General features: G+C 59.1%; 1 protein-coding gene across 3 annotated transcripts in view; it reads left to right on the top strand.

Annotated features, from left to right (window-relative positions):
- Positions 1 to 6310, top strand: part of POLE (DNA polymerase epsilon, catalytic subunit) — a 36529-nt gene extending 30219 nt beyond the window's left edge. For all 3 annotated transcript variants that reach the window (XM_037878848.2, XM_043529613.1, XM_043529612.1), the window contains 11 exons: positions 120 to 324; positions 726 to 899; positions 1812 to 1937; positions 2778 to 2910; positions 3089 to 3272; positions 3697 to 3825; positions 3952 to 4145; positions 4565 to 4765; positions 4853 to 4978; positions 5344 to 5433; positions 5690 to 6310. In XM_037878848.2, coding sequence (XP_037734776.1) covers positions 120 to 324; positions 726 to 899; positions 1812 to 1937; positions 2778 to 2910; positions 3089 to 3272; positions 3697 to 3825; positions 3952 to 4145; positions 4565 to 4765; positions 4853 to 4978; positions 5344 to 5433; positions 5690 to 5800 — 1673 coding nt within the window. In that variant the 3' untranslated portion in view covers positions 5801 to 6310. The remainder of the gene's footprint in view (positions 1 to 119; positions 325 to 725; positions 900 to 1811; positions 1938 to 2777; positions 2911 to 3088; positions 3273 to 3696; positions 3826 to 3951; positions 4146 to 4564; positions 4766 to 4852; positions 4979 to 5343; positions 5434 to 5689) is intronic.
- Positions 6311 to 15408: the final 9098 nt, after the last annotated feature.

Raw genomic sequence — 15408 nt, 5'->3', positions numbered from 1 at the left:
ATTGTAAATAGCTCCATGCGGGGTTCGATTGTGTGGAACCATTGACTTCAGTGGGGCCAGGAGTTCGCTGTGCTGGGGCCAGGGGGCTTCCCTCCAGCTGACAGGCTGCTTGTATTCAGTGTGCCTGGAGCTGGACATCCAGAGCCTGGCTGTGAACACCATCCTGCAGTCCCACCACATCAACGACATGGAGGGAGCCTCCAGCATGAGCATCAGCTTCGACGTGATCCAGCAGGCGTCTCTGGAGGACATGGTGACGGGGAACCAGGCCGCCAGCATCCCGGCCAGCTACGACGAGACCGCCCTCTGCTCCAACACCTTCAGGTGTGGCCACGCAGCTGGAGTACAGGCCAGGCTCTGCCAGGCGCTCTGCAAGGAGATGCCTGGCGGGGGCTGGGGGGCGTTTGCCTGCCCAGCAGGTGTCTTGCAGCAGCTGTTTGAAGGGCATGGCTGTGGGTAGCCAGGAGCATGACTTCAGGCTCCAGGGAAGCGGGGACCGCCCCCCCCCCCCCCAACCCCACCCCATTCCCCAGGCCTGTAGGTGGCGGCGGGAGGGGACCTGGAGGTTTGGCCTCTGGCTGTGGTGGGGAGGCAGGAACACCAGAGTGGGTCGGGGGTGGGCACTGCTGGGTTCCTCCAGCAGCATTTGGAGGGGTCAGTCTCTGGCTGAGGCCTGTGGTCTTGGCCGGGAGCTGAGCGGGGGCTGATCTCTGCTCTCCTGGCAGGATCCTGAAGAGCATGGTGGTGGGCTGGGTGAAGGAGATCACGCAGTACCACAACGTCTATGCCGACAACCAGGTGATCCACTTCTACCGCTGGCTCCGCTCGCCCTCCTCGCTGCTGCACGATCCGGCGCTGCACCGCACCCTGCACAACATGATGAAGAAGCTCTTCCTGCAGTGAGTGAGGGCAGAAGGGCTGGCGGGGGGTGCGGTGTGTCACCCTGTCATGGTGCCAGCTGCAGCCGGGTCCCCTGAGCTCCACGGCAGGTGGGTAGGGCAGGCCCCAAAATGGACCTGGTCACCCCACTCGCTGCTGTTCTCCTTTGGGTCTGGGGAGAGGGCCTGGCCCACCAGTCGGAAGCGCTGCCAGCCTCTGCGGTGCTGTGGGACTGCACCTCAGGTTGAGCACCACTAGGTGGCATCATTTAATGTGCTCAACAAGTGGGGCCTTCTGGGGGAGCCGCGCTGGAGCCGGGGGGTGGAGGGAGAACTCGTGCTGGAGCCCGGCGGCTCCCAAACGTCACTGGTTCATGTAGCACCTTGAACAATGGCTGTGAGGTGACAGGCTGGAAGATCAAGCTCACATGTGGCAGTCTGGGAACCTTGCACTAGATCCCCTGTTCTGCAGCGCACTGTCCCCCCTCTCCCGCCCAGAGCAGGTGATCAGTGCTGAGAGGTTCAGGGTACTGGGTGCTGGGGTGACAGAGTGCCCCCAGCGGGCCTGGAGGGCATGGCCTGTGCTGGGGAAGGGGCCTTCTCCCATTAAACACAGGAGAGGAAGAGCCGCGGGTGATGGCAGCGTCTTTGCGTGGCTGTTGAGGCGCTGACGTGCTCTCCAAAGCGTAGTGCATGCACCCCAGCCAGCTGCACTGGCCACACCCATGGCCAGGCCTCCTTTCCCAGCACCCTGCCGAGGGGAGCTCCCTTCAGAGACGGGGACTGAGCACGCGATGCCCGATGGGCTCCGCTCCTGAGGCTGCTCAGCCAGCGCGTGCCCGTGGAGGGGGCTGGAGCCGTACGGGCCAGAGCTCTCTGCGGGGGCAGCGCCTGCCTCACTTGCTCCTCTCCCCTGTGCGCCCTTCCCCCCAGGCTGGTGGCTGAGTTCAAGCGTCTCGGCTCTTCTGTGGTTTATGCCAACTTCAACCGCATCATCCTGTGCACCAAGAAACGGCGCATCGAGGACGCCATTGCCTACGTGGAGTACATCACCAACAGGTGCGACGGGGCCCCGGGCAGCTGGCCAAGTTCCCCTGGCCCAACAGCGCAGGGCTAAGCCCCACAGCCGGGGCATGCGGAGAGGCTGCTGCCAATGGCTCTAGCCAGGACGTGGGTGGGGGCTGTGACTCTGTGGCTCAGAGCAGGAGTCAGTGGTTCATGGAGTTTAAAACCAGGCATGCCCACTAGATCATCTGTACAGTGGTGGTGTAGCCGTGTTGGGCCCCGGACACTGAGCAGACCAGCTGCAGGAGGTAACAGTGTGTCTGCCCAGCAGAGGTTGGGCCAATCAAAGATATTCGCTCGCCCACTGCATCAGCCAGTCTGACTCCTGCATAACCCAGGCTAGTGAATATCCCCCATGCCAGCTACACACCCCGGCCTGGCTGCCTCTCAGCATGCTGGAGCTGGCTACCTCCAAGCCATTAGAATGCAGGGGCTCCCCACTGGCCTCTGGGTCTGGGGGTGCTCAGGGTAGGGGGCAGCCTGATGAGCACAGCATGTTGTCGTCCTGGAGCCCCTGGATCAAACATGCCCCTTCGTCCCCAGACCTGGAGCCTCTGTGGGGCAGACCTGGCACCCATGGTGCCCCTGGTCAGAGCAGAGCCACACTCCAATCGTCTTATGCCAGGCCCACTCCCTGAAGAGGGTCTGATGTGAGGGGGCTTGGCTGGCTGGCTGGCTGAGGGAGTGGCACCCCCACGTGGGGCACACATCCACACTTCCCTCCTCTCTTGGGCCCCAAGGGGACTTCCCTCTGAGGTGGGGGGTAGAAGGCAGAGCCTGGGCAGGCTGCAGTCTCTGTGTGTCCCTGGGTGACCGCCATCTCTTCCCCTCCAGCATCCACTCGAAGGAGATCTTCCACTCCCTGACCATCTCCTTCTCCCGCTGCTGGGAGTTCCTTCTCTGGATGGACCCGGCTAACTACGGGGGCATCAAAGGGAGAGTGCCCTCCAGCGTCCCCTCTGGGGAGGTAAGAGCTCAGGGTAGGCTGGGGCACACTGTGGAGAGCGGAGCAGGGGCTGTGCCAGGTGTGGGGGCAGGGGGATGGGTTCTCACTTCTGGGCATGGGGACTGTTAGCCCCCGAGGGAGGTGAAATGGGGCCAGGAATCAGGCATGTAACTGTCCAGCACTTGGCTCTTTGGTCTAGACAGACACCAGCAAACGGCAAGCGGGTGCTGAGGAGGGCAGTGAGGAGGAGGAGGAGGATGCTGAGGAGGAGGAAGAGCCAGGGGAGGCCAATATGGAGGATTTGCTGGAGAACAACTGGAACATTGTGCAGTACCTGCCCCAGGCAGCCTCCTGCCAGAACTACTTCCTCATGATTGTGTCGGGTAAGTGCGCCCCCTGCAGGGCTCATGGGGGGCTGCCTTCCCCAAGCACTCACTGCTGCCCCCAACAGGAGCCAGAGCCAGGCTCTTCCCTGCTGCCCCGTGAGACGCTCAGTGCTGCCCCCTGGTGCTCAGTGGAGGCTCCCCATCTCTGTCCCTTAGATTGACTGTGTTGTGATAGCAGCTGGGAGCCCCAGACCCGACGCCATTGTGCTGTGCGCTGCACAGACACGGCCCCTAGAAGGGGCCCGCAGGTGGGCAGCCCAGCTGAGGGGGCTTCCCGAGAATGGGGGTGGTGCACGCCTGCCAGAGCATTCTCTCCTGTCCGCCCATCAGGCGGTGCTGTGCCCGGGGGCCACTCCCAAGCACCCCAGGGTGCCGCGCTGGGATTGTGATTGGAGCCTTGCCTCTGCCCCCCTCTTCCCAGCCTACATCGTCGCCGTGTACCACAGCATGAAGGCGGAGGTGCGGCGCAGCGCCCCGGGGAGCACGCCCATCAGGAGAGCCAGCAGCCAGGCCTCCCAGGAGGCTGCGGGTGAGGCGGGCGCCATGCCTGGTGAGTTCAACTCTTCCCTTTGCCCTGGGGGCTGCGGCCTGCCGGACGCTCGTGTCTGGGGTGAGGCGAGCTGGCCCCGTCATGCCGCAGTCTGGCTCAGGGCGCCCTTTCCCCTTGCCCTCCCAGGCGTGATCACCTTCTCGCAGGACTACGTCTCCAACGAGCTTACCCAGAGCTTCTTCACCATCACCCAGAAGATCCAGAAGAAGGTGACGGGCTCCCGCCACGCCACGCTGCCCTCAGACATGTTCCCAGCGCTGCCCGGCTCCCACCTGCCGCTCAACAACCCGGCGCTGGAGTTCATCAAATATGTCTGTAAGGTGAGCTGTGTGCCCGCTGCACGGCAGAGCCCTGGGCCTGCTGGGTCAGTAGGGCTCTCTCCTTCCCCCTGCGCCCAGGACTCTGCCCCAGCCGGAAGAGGCACAGCTGCCCTCCTGGGATCCAGTCAGGCTGGGGGAATCCTCGGTCTCTCTTGCTCTAATCTGCAGCTTGTCCATGCCACTCCCCTTCTGCAGAGAGCAGGAGGGCCTGAGGCAGGGTTCCAGCCCACGAGCTCCCCCAGGAAGGATTTACCCCTCCTCTGCTGCCCCAGTCGGCTGCCATCGCTGCCCCAGGGACTCCCCAGCCCATGCAGGGCAGTGTCTGCAGGCCGTGTGGGGGGCTACAGCCCCGTGAGAGGAGCACAGACCCCCCCATCCCCTTTGCAGCCGGTGGCCCATGCGGCTCTCCCCTCTGGCAGGTGCTGTCCCTGGATGCCAACATAACCAATCAGGTGAATAAACTGAAGCGGGACCTGCTGCGCCTGGTGGATGTGGGTGAGTTCTCGGAGGAGGCCCAGTTCCGGGACCCCTGCCGCTCCTACGTGCTCTCCGAGATGATCTGTCGCAACTGCAACATCTGCAGGGACCTGGACCTCTGCAAAGACCCCAGCCCCTGCCAGGTAACAGACTGCCACGGAGGCTTGCTGGGCTCCCACGCTGCACTCTGGCTAATGCCCAGCTCCTGCTCACCCTATCTCTGCCCTTAGGATGGTGCTGTGCCCCCCAGCTGGGTGTGCTCCAACTGCCAGGCGGAGTATGACCACAGCTCCATCGAAGTGGCCCTGGTGGAAGCCCTGCAGAAGAAGCTGATGGCCTTCGTGCTGCAGGACCTGGTGAGAAGCGGGGGGAGGGGCTGTCTCAGCAGGGCCCTCACTGCTGCTAATGTCCAGCTGCTGCCCGCTTCAAATGGGGCAGGGCTGCCCAAAAGCCTGGGCACGGGGCTGCTCGCCGCACAGTGGCGGGGGAATGGGGCGGCCCAGCACCCTCTGGCCGGCACAATTGCAGTGTGCTTAGCAGCCACAGTTGGGGGTACCGGGGGAAGCTGGCTTCAGCCTCAGGGACACACAGCACCCCTCTGCAGGGCCCTGCAGGCCACTGGGGTCAGACAGAGCGAGCCTGTCCCCTCGGCCTGGCGCTGGGGGGTGGGGCCCAATCACAGGGCTATCCCCTGGCCTCAGCAAAGCTCCTCTGCTCCCAGGCCTGTGTGAAGTGCAAAGGTGTGAAGGAGACACACATGCCCATCTACTGCAGCTGTGCGGGAGACTTCACCCTGATGATCCAGACCAAGGTACGCACTGCCCCCGTTGGAGCCCTAGCCCCACCGTGCTCCCTGGGAAATGATGGCCAGGAGTCCAGCAAACCCCGCCCCCTCCTGGCCCAACCTCTCCTCCCCTGTGCCCGCTGGCTCCTCATGTCCTGCCCTCTGCCTGGCTGCCCCGCCCAGGTGCTGGCACATGTGCTCCCCACCCATGCTGCAGTGCTGTGCCTCCTGCTGTGGGCTGCAGCCCGGCCACCTCTCCTGACTGCTCCCTCTGCGCCCGCAGGCCTTCGTGGAGCAGATCAACGTCTTCCACAGCATTGCCCGGCACTACGGCATGGCCCACCTGCTAGAGACCATTGAGTGGCTGCTGCAGCTCAACCCGCAGCTCCGGTGATGACAGAACAGCCCCCTTCCCCACTGCTCTGTGCTCCGCTGCCATGGGCCCCAGGAGCAGGGGGGTCTCTGAGCCCTACGCCACAGCAGCTCCTACCACTGGCTGTTGGCACCCATCAGCCATGCCCCTTGGCTTTCCTGCTGCCAGCTCAGAGGCCCTGGAGTGTTACTGAAGCCAAGGTACCAGCTTGGCCATGCTGGAGGCTGTAGAGGAACTGAAGCTCTCCATGCTGCAGGGCAGCCCGAGGCCTGGGCAGCGCCCTCCCCTACAGGGCAGCGCCATGCTGCCCTGGCACTGACTGACTGTAGGCTCTCGCTGGCTGCTGTTGTAGAGGAGCAGCAGGAGTGAAGCCAGGGGCAGCCCCTCCTCTCAGCGGGGCTCCTTTCTGCACCCCTGTCCCTGCATGCAGGTGGGTGGTCCTGGGCTCCTGGGACTCCCCTCTTGGGGGGATGGGGGTTGATGGTTTTTATTAGGGTTTTTGATAAGTCTGTGAATAAAGCGTTGCTATGACGAGTGCCGGGCTGTTGGGGGCAGGCGGGGGGCAGCGTGTGCATGTGTCACACTCCACCCAGGCAGAGTGCCTTCCCCTCCCCCAGCTCAGGGGCATGGCCAGCCTTAACTCCTACCTGCTCGGCCCGGTAGTGCAGTGTGGAAAGTGGCTGTGCAATGGTATGGACCCAGAATGGGGGCCGGCAGTGGGGGGAGAGGGCCAGCTCCCTGTGGGGTAAATTGGGCTGCAGCCCTGGTACGGAAGGGAGGAGAGGCAGCTGCCCCACAGAGGATCGGGGCCATTGGCCATATGTTAACACTGGTGGTGTGGCACTGGAGAGCCTGGCCCTGCTGCACACGGCAGTTGTTACTGGGCCTTCGGTCCAACTGCAGCAGCACTGTCCTCCTGGGGGCCAGGCCCTCAACCAGCACGTGGGTGAGGGGCTGAGTGATTAATCTGCCCCACCCCCACAGAAGGGGCAGGACAGAAGGGAACAAGTCTCTGTGCTCTGATTGGCCGAGGGGGTTGGGGGCAGGGCCTAGTTCACACTTGCAGGCTGATCCCCTGGTCCCATCTCCTGTACCAAGGTGTACAGGGGTGGTAACTGATTCATGTCACCCTACCAGCTGTCATGGCACCTGCTATCCCAGCTACCTGGCCGTGGCCATCCCCACGCCAGCAGGCCACCCTCCCCAGGATGCTAGCTGCTTCCGCAGCCTAGCCTGACCTACTGCTCCGTTGCTTTCCCTGGGCAGGGCAGGACTGCGGTGCTCTTCTGAGGGGCTGGGCCCCAGCTCCGGGCTCTGCACGCCTGGGTGCTTGAGCGGGGCCATAAAATCCCCTGCTCCCAGGAGAGTCCCTGGGCCAAGGAGCCATGGGCTAAGTTCCCTGTAAACTGTGCAGCAGCCTATTAAGCGCTGCGCAGGAGCTCAGGGAACCCGCCCTGCCAGGACCTGCCGTAGTTAGGGCACCCCTCCCCTGGCCCCTACCTGGGCCTGTCTTGAACCTGCCGCAACCACCGCACCCCTCCCCCAGCCCCAACTCAGCCTGGGAGTGGCCATGGCTTGGGGGAGGGGCACCTATCCCACAGCCCCAGCCCAGATGCTGCTGCAGGGAGAGAGAGCTGGGGGGAGTCCTCTCCCTGCTGTAGCCCTGGGGCAGCCTGTACCCCAAACCCCTCATCCCTGGCCCCACCCCAGAGCCCACATACCCCCAGCCGGAGCCCTCACTCCTGCACCCATCCCTCTGCGCCAGCCCTGAGCTCCCTCCCACACACTGAACCCCCTCAGCCCTATCCCTACCACATGAATTTTGTTGTGTGACACGTGACCTTCATATTGGTGCACATATCACCTCCATATTGGTGCACAAAATAAAATTCATTCCACACGTGGGTGGGAAAAATTAGGGGGACACTGGCCATGGGAGGTCGGCTCCTGACTCCTGGACCCTGTCCCCAGTGGCCGGGTGCACGGGCACGTGGCTTCCTCCAGCCTGGGCTGCAGGAGGATTCGCTCTGTTCGCTCCAGCCTGAGCTACCCCCGACAGAGCTCTTCTAGTGGAAGCTGCAGGTCTGGGTGTTTCCATTTTTCGCCCAGGCTGCCCCCTGCCCGGGCCCTAGGCTTGTCCTCATGCAGCAGCCTCTGCCCATCTTCATGGGCACCCCAGCCCGTGCCCAAGGTACAGGGCCTTGCCTTGTTTCCTCAGTTTCCCCATCTATAAAGTGAGGCTAATGCTGCTGACCTTGGTGAAGTGCTCTGAGCTCTGCTGCTGAAGAGCCCTGGGGCCGAGCTAGGGCTTGTGATGGGGAGGCTATTGCAGCTGTAGTCAGGACAGTGATGGTGCTGGGCTCACAGTGTAAGCATCAGCCATTAACCCCCAGGGCAGGTGCACCGGGAGTGGGGGCTTTGTAAGCTTCCTCCCTGTGTGCCCCTCCCCCCCGGGTGGCTCTGCCTAGTCAGGAAGGGTGCTTCGCTCTAGCCTGGTCCATCCTGAGCCTTTGCTGAGACTGGCACTGCCAGGGCTGATTAATGCCCAGAATTAGCAAGTGGGGTGGCCTGTCCCACTGGAACCTGGTCTGAGAAACCACTTGACTCATGCCAGGCATGGTGCCATCCAGCCCAACTGGCTGGAGTGGGGCTGTTGACTCAGGATGGAGGGGTAGGGGAGGTTAGATGTTAAAAACACTCCTGGAAGTGGAGACTGGCTTCCCCAACTCGTGCCCTGCTCCCCCTCTGCAGCTGCATGCAGAATCCTTTGCAAAGGCCGTGGGGCAGAGCCAGCCAGGGGTGCGGGGCACTGGGCTGGCGAGCTGGGACAGCTAACGGGCAGCTGGTGGGACTGCCCTGCATTTCCAGATGGCAGCCAGCAGGAGGAGCTGCTGATCTGTTTTTGCAGCCTTTAGAGTAGCAGCCGTGTTAGTCTGTATTCGCAAAAAGAAAAGGAGTACTTGTGGCACCTTAGAGACTAACCAATTTATTTGAGCATGAGCTTTTGTGAGCTACAGCATCCGATGAAGTGAGCTGTAGCTCACGAAAGCTCATGCTCAAATAAATTGGTTAGTCTCTAAGGTGCCACAAGTACTCCTTTTCTTTTTGCAGCCTTGTTTGTCTGGTGCCGGAGCCTGGCCTGGGAATGGTCTGGTCTGTAGGTTCCCATCACCGGGGTCTCTGAGCGCCTCCCATCCGTGCATGTGACTAACATCTTGTGTGTCCCACTCCCTTTCAGCCACCAGACTCTGTGCCACCCCCACCCCCTTTGCGACCCACTTTATCTCTCTTTGGCCAGCCACGTGCCCAGGCATTTGTGGCCAGTTTCACCCCACCCAGCCCCACCTTGTATTATGAAAACAGTCTGCAGGGACCCTCCCGTTCCTGCTCCCTAATTCCTTACCCCGCTCACTTCCGCTGGGCTGCCCCAGCTTGGTCGTGGAAAGCCAAGCCCCTGTCCTAAAGCAAACCCCTATGGCAAACCCGCTCCCTGGGGATGGGATGAGGGCAGGAAGGAGCTGCCATTTCTAGAGCTGCTCAGAAATCACCTGTTGTTTGTGGGAAATTTGGAAACAATTCTGAAGTCTCAGAAAATGTCCCCCAGCTTCTCTGATATTTTACTGGCGGGCGTTCAAAGGGGCTTTTTTTCAGGAGCCAACACTGTCCCCTGGAAAATGGGCCTTCCTGGTTTTTTCATTAAAGAAAATAAACACTCAGAGCTGCTGCCCTGCGGCCACTGCTCCTTTGGGGTGAGAAGCCGCTTTGAGTGAAACCTTTGGCGTGTCAGTTTCATCCCAGCTGGCACTGCCCCCTCCTGTACCCAGGCTCTGTACCTCGTCCCCCAGATCTGTACTGAGGCAGAGCCCAGCCATGCAGGAGCAGAGGGCAGCCAGGGGGCTTCGAGCAGATCCCAGGCCATCCTAATGATGGGCCTGTTGCTGCAAACCCACATGTGTGATCCCACCATGACGAGCATCTGCGGGATGGGGCTGTGAGCCGAAGGAAGGGGCAGGGAGCACCTCTTGCAAGGGCCAGATGCCCATTAATCAGTGTAGTTGCAGCTCCTTACCTCCCCTGGCAGGAATCAGGAAACTGGAGCTGGCTGGACAGTGCAGGGAAACCCGACCCTAATGGGCCTGCTGCACCATGGAATCGAGTTAGCGGAAGGCGCTGACCTCCCTTTCTGGGAAACAGAGATTCTGGCAGGTGGGCACCCGCTGGGGCTGTGGTTAGCGAGGTTGGTGAGTTACACACACGCTCCTAGCTCCTCTTCTAGGGCACAACCCACCCTGCCAGCTGGGCTCGGCTCTGCGCTGCCCCCCTGAGGGCTGAGATACGGGGGGGGGTGGCTCTGGGCAGCTCCTATATGCTGCCGAAGGAGACCAATGCAATCAGGGATGGGACTGGACACTTGCTGGGCAGCCTGGGGCGGGGATGGAGAGAGCCTGGTTGCTGTTGCCATGTTACTGGGCCACAGCTGGGAGCTTGGTCACTTCCCTCTGGCCAGCGCTGAAGGGTCTCAGGGATCCCCTGCCGCGTTGGGGGAGGTTCCATGCCTGTGGCCACCTGGTGCAGCAAGATTGCCCCTCACTCTGGGGTGAGCCAGAAATCAGTGTGGGGCTGCTTGCTCACCGGCCCCAGCCCGGTCTGGGGCATGTGGGGCAACAGGGGAGCTAGGGAGACAGTGTGGGCGATGCTGTCTCCAGCTACTGTTCTGAGTGGTATCAGGGCCTTGGAGAGACACCCTAGCGTAGTGTCTAGTGCAGCCTGAGGCCTGGCTGGGAGCTGCTGGGCCCAGCTGACAAGGCAGGCGCAGGCAACCGGCCATGTGTTACTGCAGCACGAGTCTCCTGCTCCCAGGGGTGGCCAGACAGCAGCTTCAGGGAGGAGGCTAGAGGGCCCCATGCTGCCGGCAGCCAGGCCTGTGGGAGCTCTAGAGATTCCTGCAGGGCAGCAGCCAGGGTGCCAGTTCCATGTTGGGATCCTAACCAGGTTTCCAATCTCCCAGGACTGCCCTTGAGTCTCCAGGAATTAAATACAAATCTCCAGGAGGCTGCTGAGAGCACTCCGGGAGACAAATCCTAGGGCAGTCTGAGAATGGTGAATCCCATTTACACATGGCCCCACAGGATACCAACATTTTTATGGCTGACTTAAAACAACGCTTCCTCAGCTCTCATCCCCTAGTACCCCTACTCTATTTGTGCTACACTGATGACATCTTCATCATCTGGACCCACGGGAAGGAGGCCCTTGAGGAATTCCACCTGGATTTCCATAATTTCCACCCTGCCATCAACCTCCGCCTGGACCAGTCCACGCAAGAGATCCACTTCCTGGACACTACATTGCAAATACGTGATGGTCACATAAACACCACCCTATACCGGAAACCTACTGACCGCTATGCCTACCTACATGCCTCCAGCTTTCATCCAGGACACATCACACGATCCATTGTCTATAGCCAAGCCCTAAGATACAACCAAAATTGCTCCAGTCCCTCAGACAGAGACAAACATCTACAAGATCTTTATCAAGCCTTCTTAAAATTATAATACCACTTGGGAAAATGAGGAAACAGATTGACCGAGTGAGACGGGTACCCAGAAGTCACCTACTACAGGACAGGCCCAACGAGGAAAATAACAGAACACCACTGGCCATCACATACAACCCCCAGCTAAAACCTCTCCAGCACATCATCAACAATCTACAACCTATCCTGGAAAACGATCCCCCATTCTCATAGATCTTGGGAGACAGGCCAGTCCTCGCTTACAGACAGCCCCCCAACCTGAAGCAAATACTCACAAGCAACTGCACACCACCCCACCCCACAGAACCACTAACTCGGGAACCTATCCCTGTAAAAAACCCTGTTGGCAACTCTGTCTCCACATCTACTCTAGCGACACCGTCAGAGGACCCAACCACATGAGCCATACCATCAGGGACTCGTTCACCTGCACATCTACCAATGTGATCTACGCCATCATGTGCCAGCAATGCCCCTCTGCCATGTACATTGGCCAAACTGGACAGTCTCTACGTAAAAGGATAAATGGACACAAATTGGACGTCAAAAATGGTAACATACAAAAGCCAGTAGGAAAACACTTCCATCTTCCTGGACATTCAATTATAGATTTAAAAGTAGCCATCCTTCAACAAAAAAACTTCAAAAACAGACTTCAAAGAGAAACTGCAGAGCTACAATTCATTTGGGCTTGAATCGGGACTGGGAGTGGCTGGCTCACTACAAAAGCAACTTTCCCTCTCTTGGTATTGACACCTCCTCATCAGTTATTGGGAGTGGACCACATCCACCCTGACTGAATTGGCCCCGTCAGCCCTGGTTCTCCACTAGTGAGGTAATTCCCTTCTCTTCAGGTGTCAGTTTAATAATGCCTGCAGCTGTAATTTTCACTCCATGCATCTGAAGAAGTGAGTTTTTTACCCACAAAAGCTTATGCCCAAATAAATCTGTTAGTCTTTAAGGTGCCACCGGACTCCTCCCATTTATACAGTAGGCCAGCCGGTGTGTAAAATGCCAGTGTGAGGTGCATTTGCCTGCCCAACAGTTGCACCGTGCGTGCATTTCTTTACCTTGTGTGGCTGCGGCTTTGTCATGCCGTAAAGCCTGTGCACATAACTGAGCCACACAGGCACGTTCACGGTGCTTAGGTCTACACTACGCTACAACGGCCTCGCACGTTCAAAAAACGAGACCAGCCATGGATGATGGTGAGGGCTCATCAGAACAGAGCAGTTCTGAAAGGCCCATCAAAAAGACAAAGTCCTGGTGGTGTTACAATGAAAACCCTGACTATAAAACCTGGCTTTACAAAGTCGATGAATTTACAACCAAATGCATTGTGTGTCTGTGATGAAGCGGGACTGTTCTTAATGTTTCCTCTGAATAGTGTGGGGGTGCCTCAGTTTCCCCTATGGAGTTCTTAAGTATCTAGGTGTTGGGATAAGGGTGTATGATCATTGCAGAGCCCTAGAGGGCAGGTATGTGCAGGGATCTGGACACAGAGAATGGCCGACACCCTGTTTCCTGGCAACTGATGGCCTGGGCCCTTCCCCCCCCCCCCCCCCCCAGCAATGTGAGAGCTAAGGGGTTGAAGAACAAAGGAATCCGGTGACCACCTGGCCTGGGAAAGGGACAAAGCCCAGAGGAGGAGGGGCTGGAGAGAGTTTCAGTTTGGGGCTGGCTGGGGACATGGAGTGAAGTGCAGATGGGTTGTCTGGCTCACTGCCCCCCAAAATGGACCCGGCTGAGGGGTCCTATTCTCTGCACCTACAAGCTCTGTCTTAGACCATGTCCCTGTCATCTAATAAACCCTCTGTTTTACTGGCTGGCTGAGAGTCCTGTCTGACTGCGGAGTTGGGGGGCAGGACCCTCTGGCTTCCCAGGACCCCGCCTGGGCGGACTCGCTGTGGGAAGCGCACGGAGGAGCAGAGGATGCTGAATGCTCCGAGGACAGACCCAGGAAGGTGGAAGTTGTGTGAGCTTTTTTGCCCTGCAGACAGGCTGCTCACAGAGAGGAGATTTCCCCAGAGTCCTGACTGGCTTCGTAGGGAGCAGTGCCAGAGCATCGCCCAGGGACTCCATGACAGTGTCGTCAAGCGTTTTCCATTCGTAAGGCTAATCAATGAGTTTTTGTTGTATCTCATTTTCTGAGGTTATGCTATTGTATTCTCTGTATTTTAAAATAATGGCATTAACTAATGCTCAGGCCCGTATGCACGCACACATTTTAAACAATTTATTTGAGCATAAGCTTTCGTGAGCTACAGCTCACTTCATCGGATGCATTCAGTGGAAAATACAGTGGGGAGATTTATATACACAGAACATGAAACAATGGGTGTTACCTGATCACTCTCATTACAGTGTGTATGGTAAGGTGAGCTATTACCAGCAGGAGAGAAAAAAAAACCTTTTGTAGTGATAATCAAGGTGGGCCATTTCCAGTACTCCTTTTCTTTTTGCGGATACAGACAAACACGGCTGCTACTCTGAAACCCGACCCATTTAAACATGCATTAACAAGCAAAGGCACCTAAACCTCATCTCGCTATTTATAAATAAGGTTCACATTACAACTGGAGATTTTGCATTCTTGTTTATTTGTGCAATATGCTTAAAATGTGAAATTATGACTCATCCGATGCTCCTTGTTTCCACCAAAGGCAGAATGATGGCTCTGGAGTGAGGTTCAGAGCACAGTAGGTCAGACATTAATGCCATTACATTATGAAATGAAACCTCCCGGAATAGATCCCCCAGCTTCTGCTCCTGGCCCCCTTCCCGAGCCCCGGCCTGGTGCATCATCTCTGACCTGACCCTGGGCACTCTTTGGAACAAAGCCCTGGTCTCCTCACTCTCTTCTTCCCAGGGCAGCTGAGCTGACCCTGGATGCCTTTAACAGCAAAAAGACCTCTCTCTCCCCTCCCTGTCCAGTCCATTTTCCGTCCCCATCTCCAGCTGGCTCCGGGAATCTCCTCGAATGGGCCCATGGGGCTTGGCAGCCCTGAGTGTGCCCCCCCACCTCCGGGAATGTTCCCACCCCTAACCCTTGCCCGATCCTGCAGGGGACTGGGGGGCCCAGCCCTGCTAGTGAAGCCAAGCTGCCAGCAGCCAGCCCTGGGTTCTGGCTGCCCCGGCCCATGCCTTCGCCTCCCGGGTTGGAGCCAGAGGTCACAGCGGGAAGCTGCTAATGCACTGGGATTTGCCACAAAAACAGAAGAAACAGAAGAGCCAGAAAATGTGATTATGCTCAGAACCTCTCCCCGCCCCCACCCCGCTTGCTCTGATTCAATTACCTCCAAGTCTCTTTCTAATTGACTTAGCATGCTGGCCGGGCACTTAGCGGCACCAGCAGCCCACGCTGAGTGGAAGCCGGGGGAGATGCAAGTCAAAAGGAGGCACAGGGGTGTATCAGGCATGTGATGCCATCACAAGGGCAGACGTGACGGCAGCCCTGGCTCGGGGCTGTCTGGTGAGTCGGGCATCAGCTGGGGCAGCTGCAGTCGCTCTGATGGCTTTCCCTGCACTGTCCAGCGGGGGGCAGCGTCTTTCTGCACTTCCTGTCCCAGGCTGGCAGGCAGGGTGCTACATGCTGCTGGGCCCCGTGCAGCAGGGTGAGGAACCTGAGAGCCGCCCACTGCATCACAACATGGGCTCGGGCTGCAGGTGGCTACCGTCACCTTCACCTTGGCCAGCCCTGCTCAGAGCAAGAGCCGTGCACCAGGCTGGTCGTGCCCCTGTGGCCTCCTGCACCATGCGCCTGCAGCCCCTCCACAGCTCCCAGCGGCTGAGCTGAGCTAGGGGTAGCAATGGGGGCAAGGCCAAGCAAACCGGCTCAGTGCTTGGCTGGGCCACAGCACAGCCACACTTCACAGCTCGGTAGTGTAGATGGGCCCATAAACACCTGCCTTGTTGCAGCCACACTGAGCAGAGAGTTCCCAGCACCCAGCTCACCTGCCCCATGGATGCTTTGAGAGCTCCATGAAGATGCAGTAGAAGCGAGCCGGGGAGGTTGCAGCACCTAGCCCAGTGGGGCCCTGATCTCTCTGGGGATCGGGACACTCCGGTAAAGGAAAGTACTCCTGTATGG

The sequence above is a fragment of the Chelonia mydas genome, chromosome 15 (genome assembly GCF_015237465.2).
Source record: "Chelonia mydas isolate rCheMyd1 chromosome 15, rCheMyd1.pri.v2, whole genome shotgun sequence".
In the NCBI taxonomy this organism is placed as follows: Eukaryota; Metazoa; Chordata; order Testudines; family Cheloniidae; genus Chelonia; species Chelonia mydas.
The sequence above is the reverse complement of the archived record's forward strand: the minus strand, read 5'-3'. Positions and strand labels throughout refer to the sequence as shown.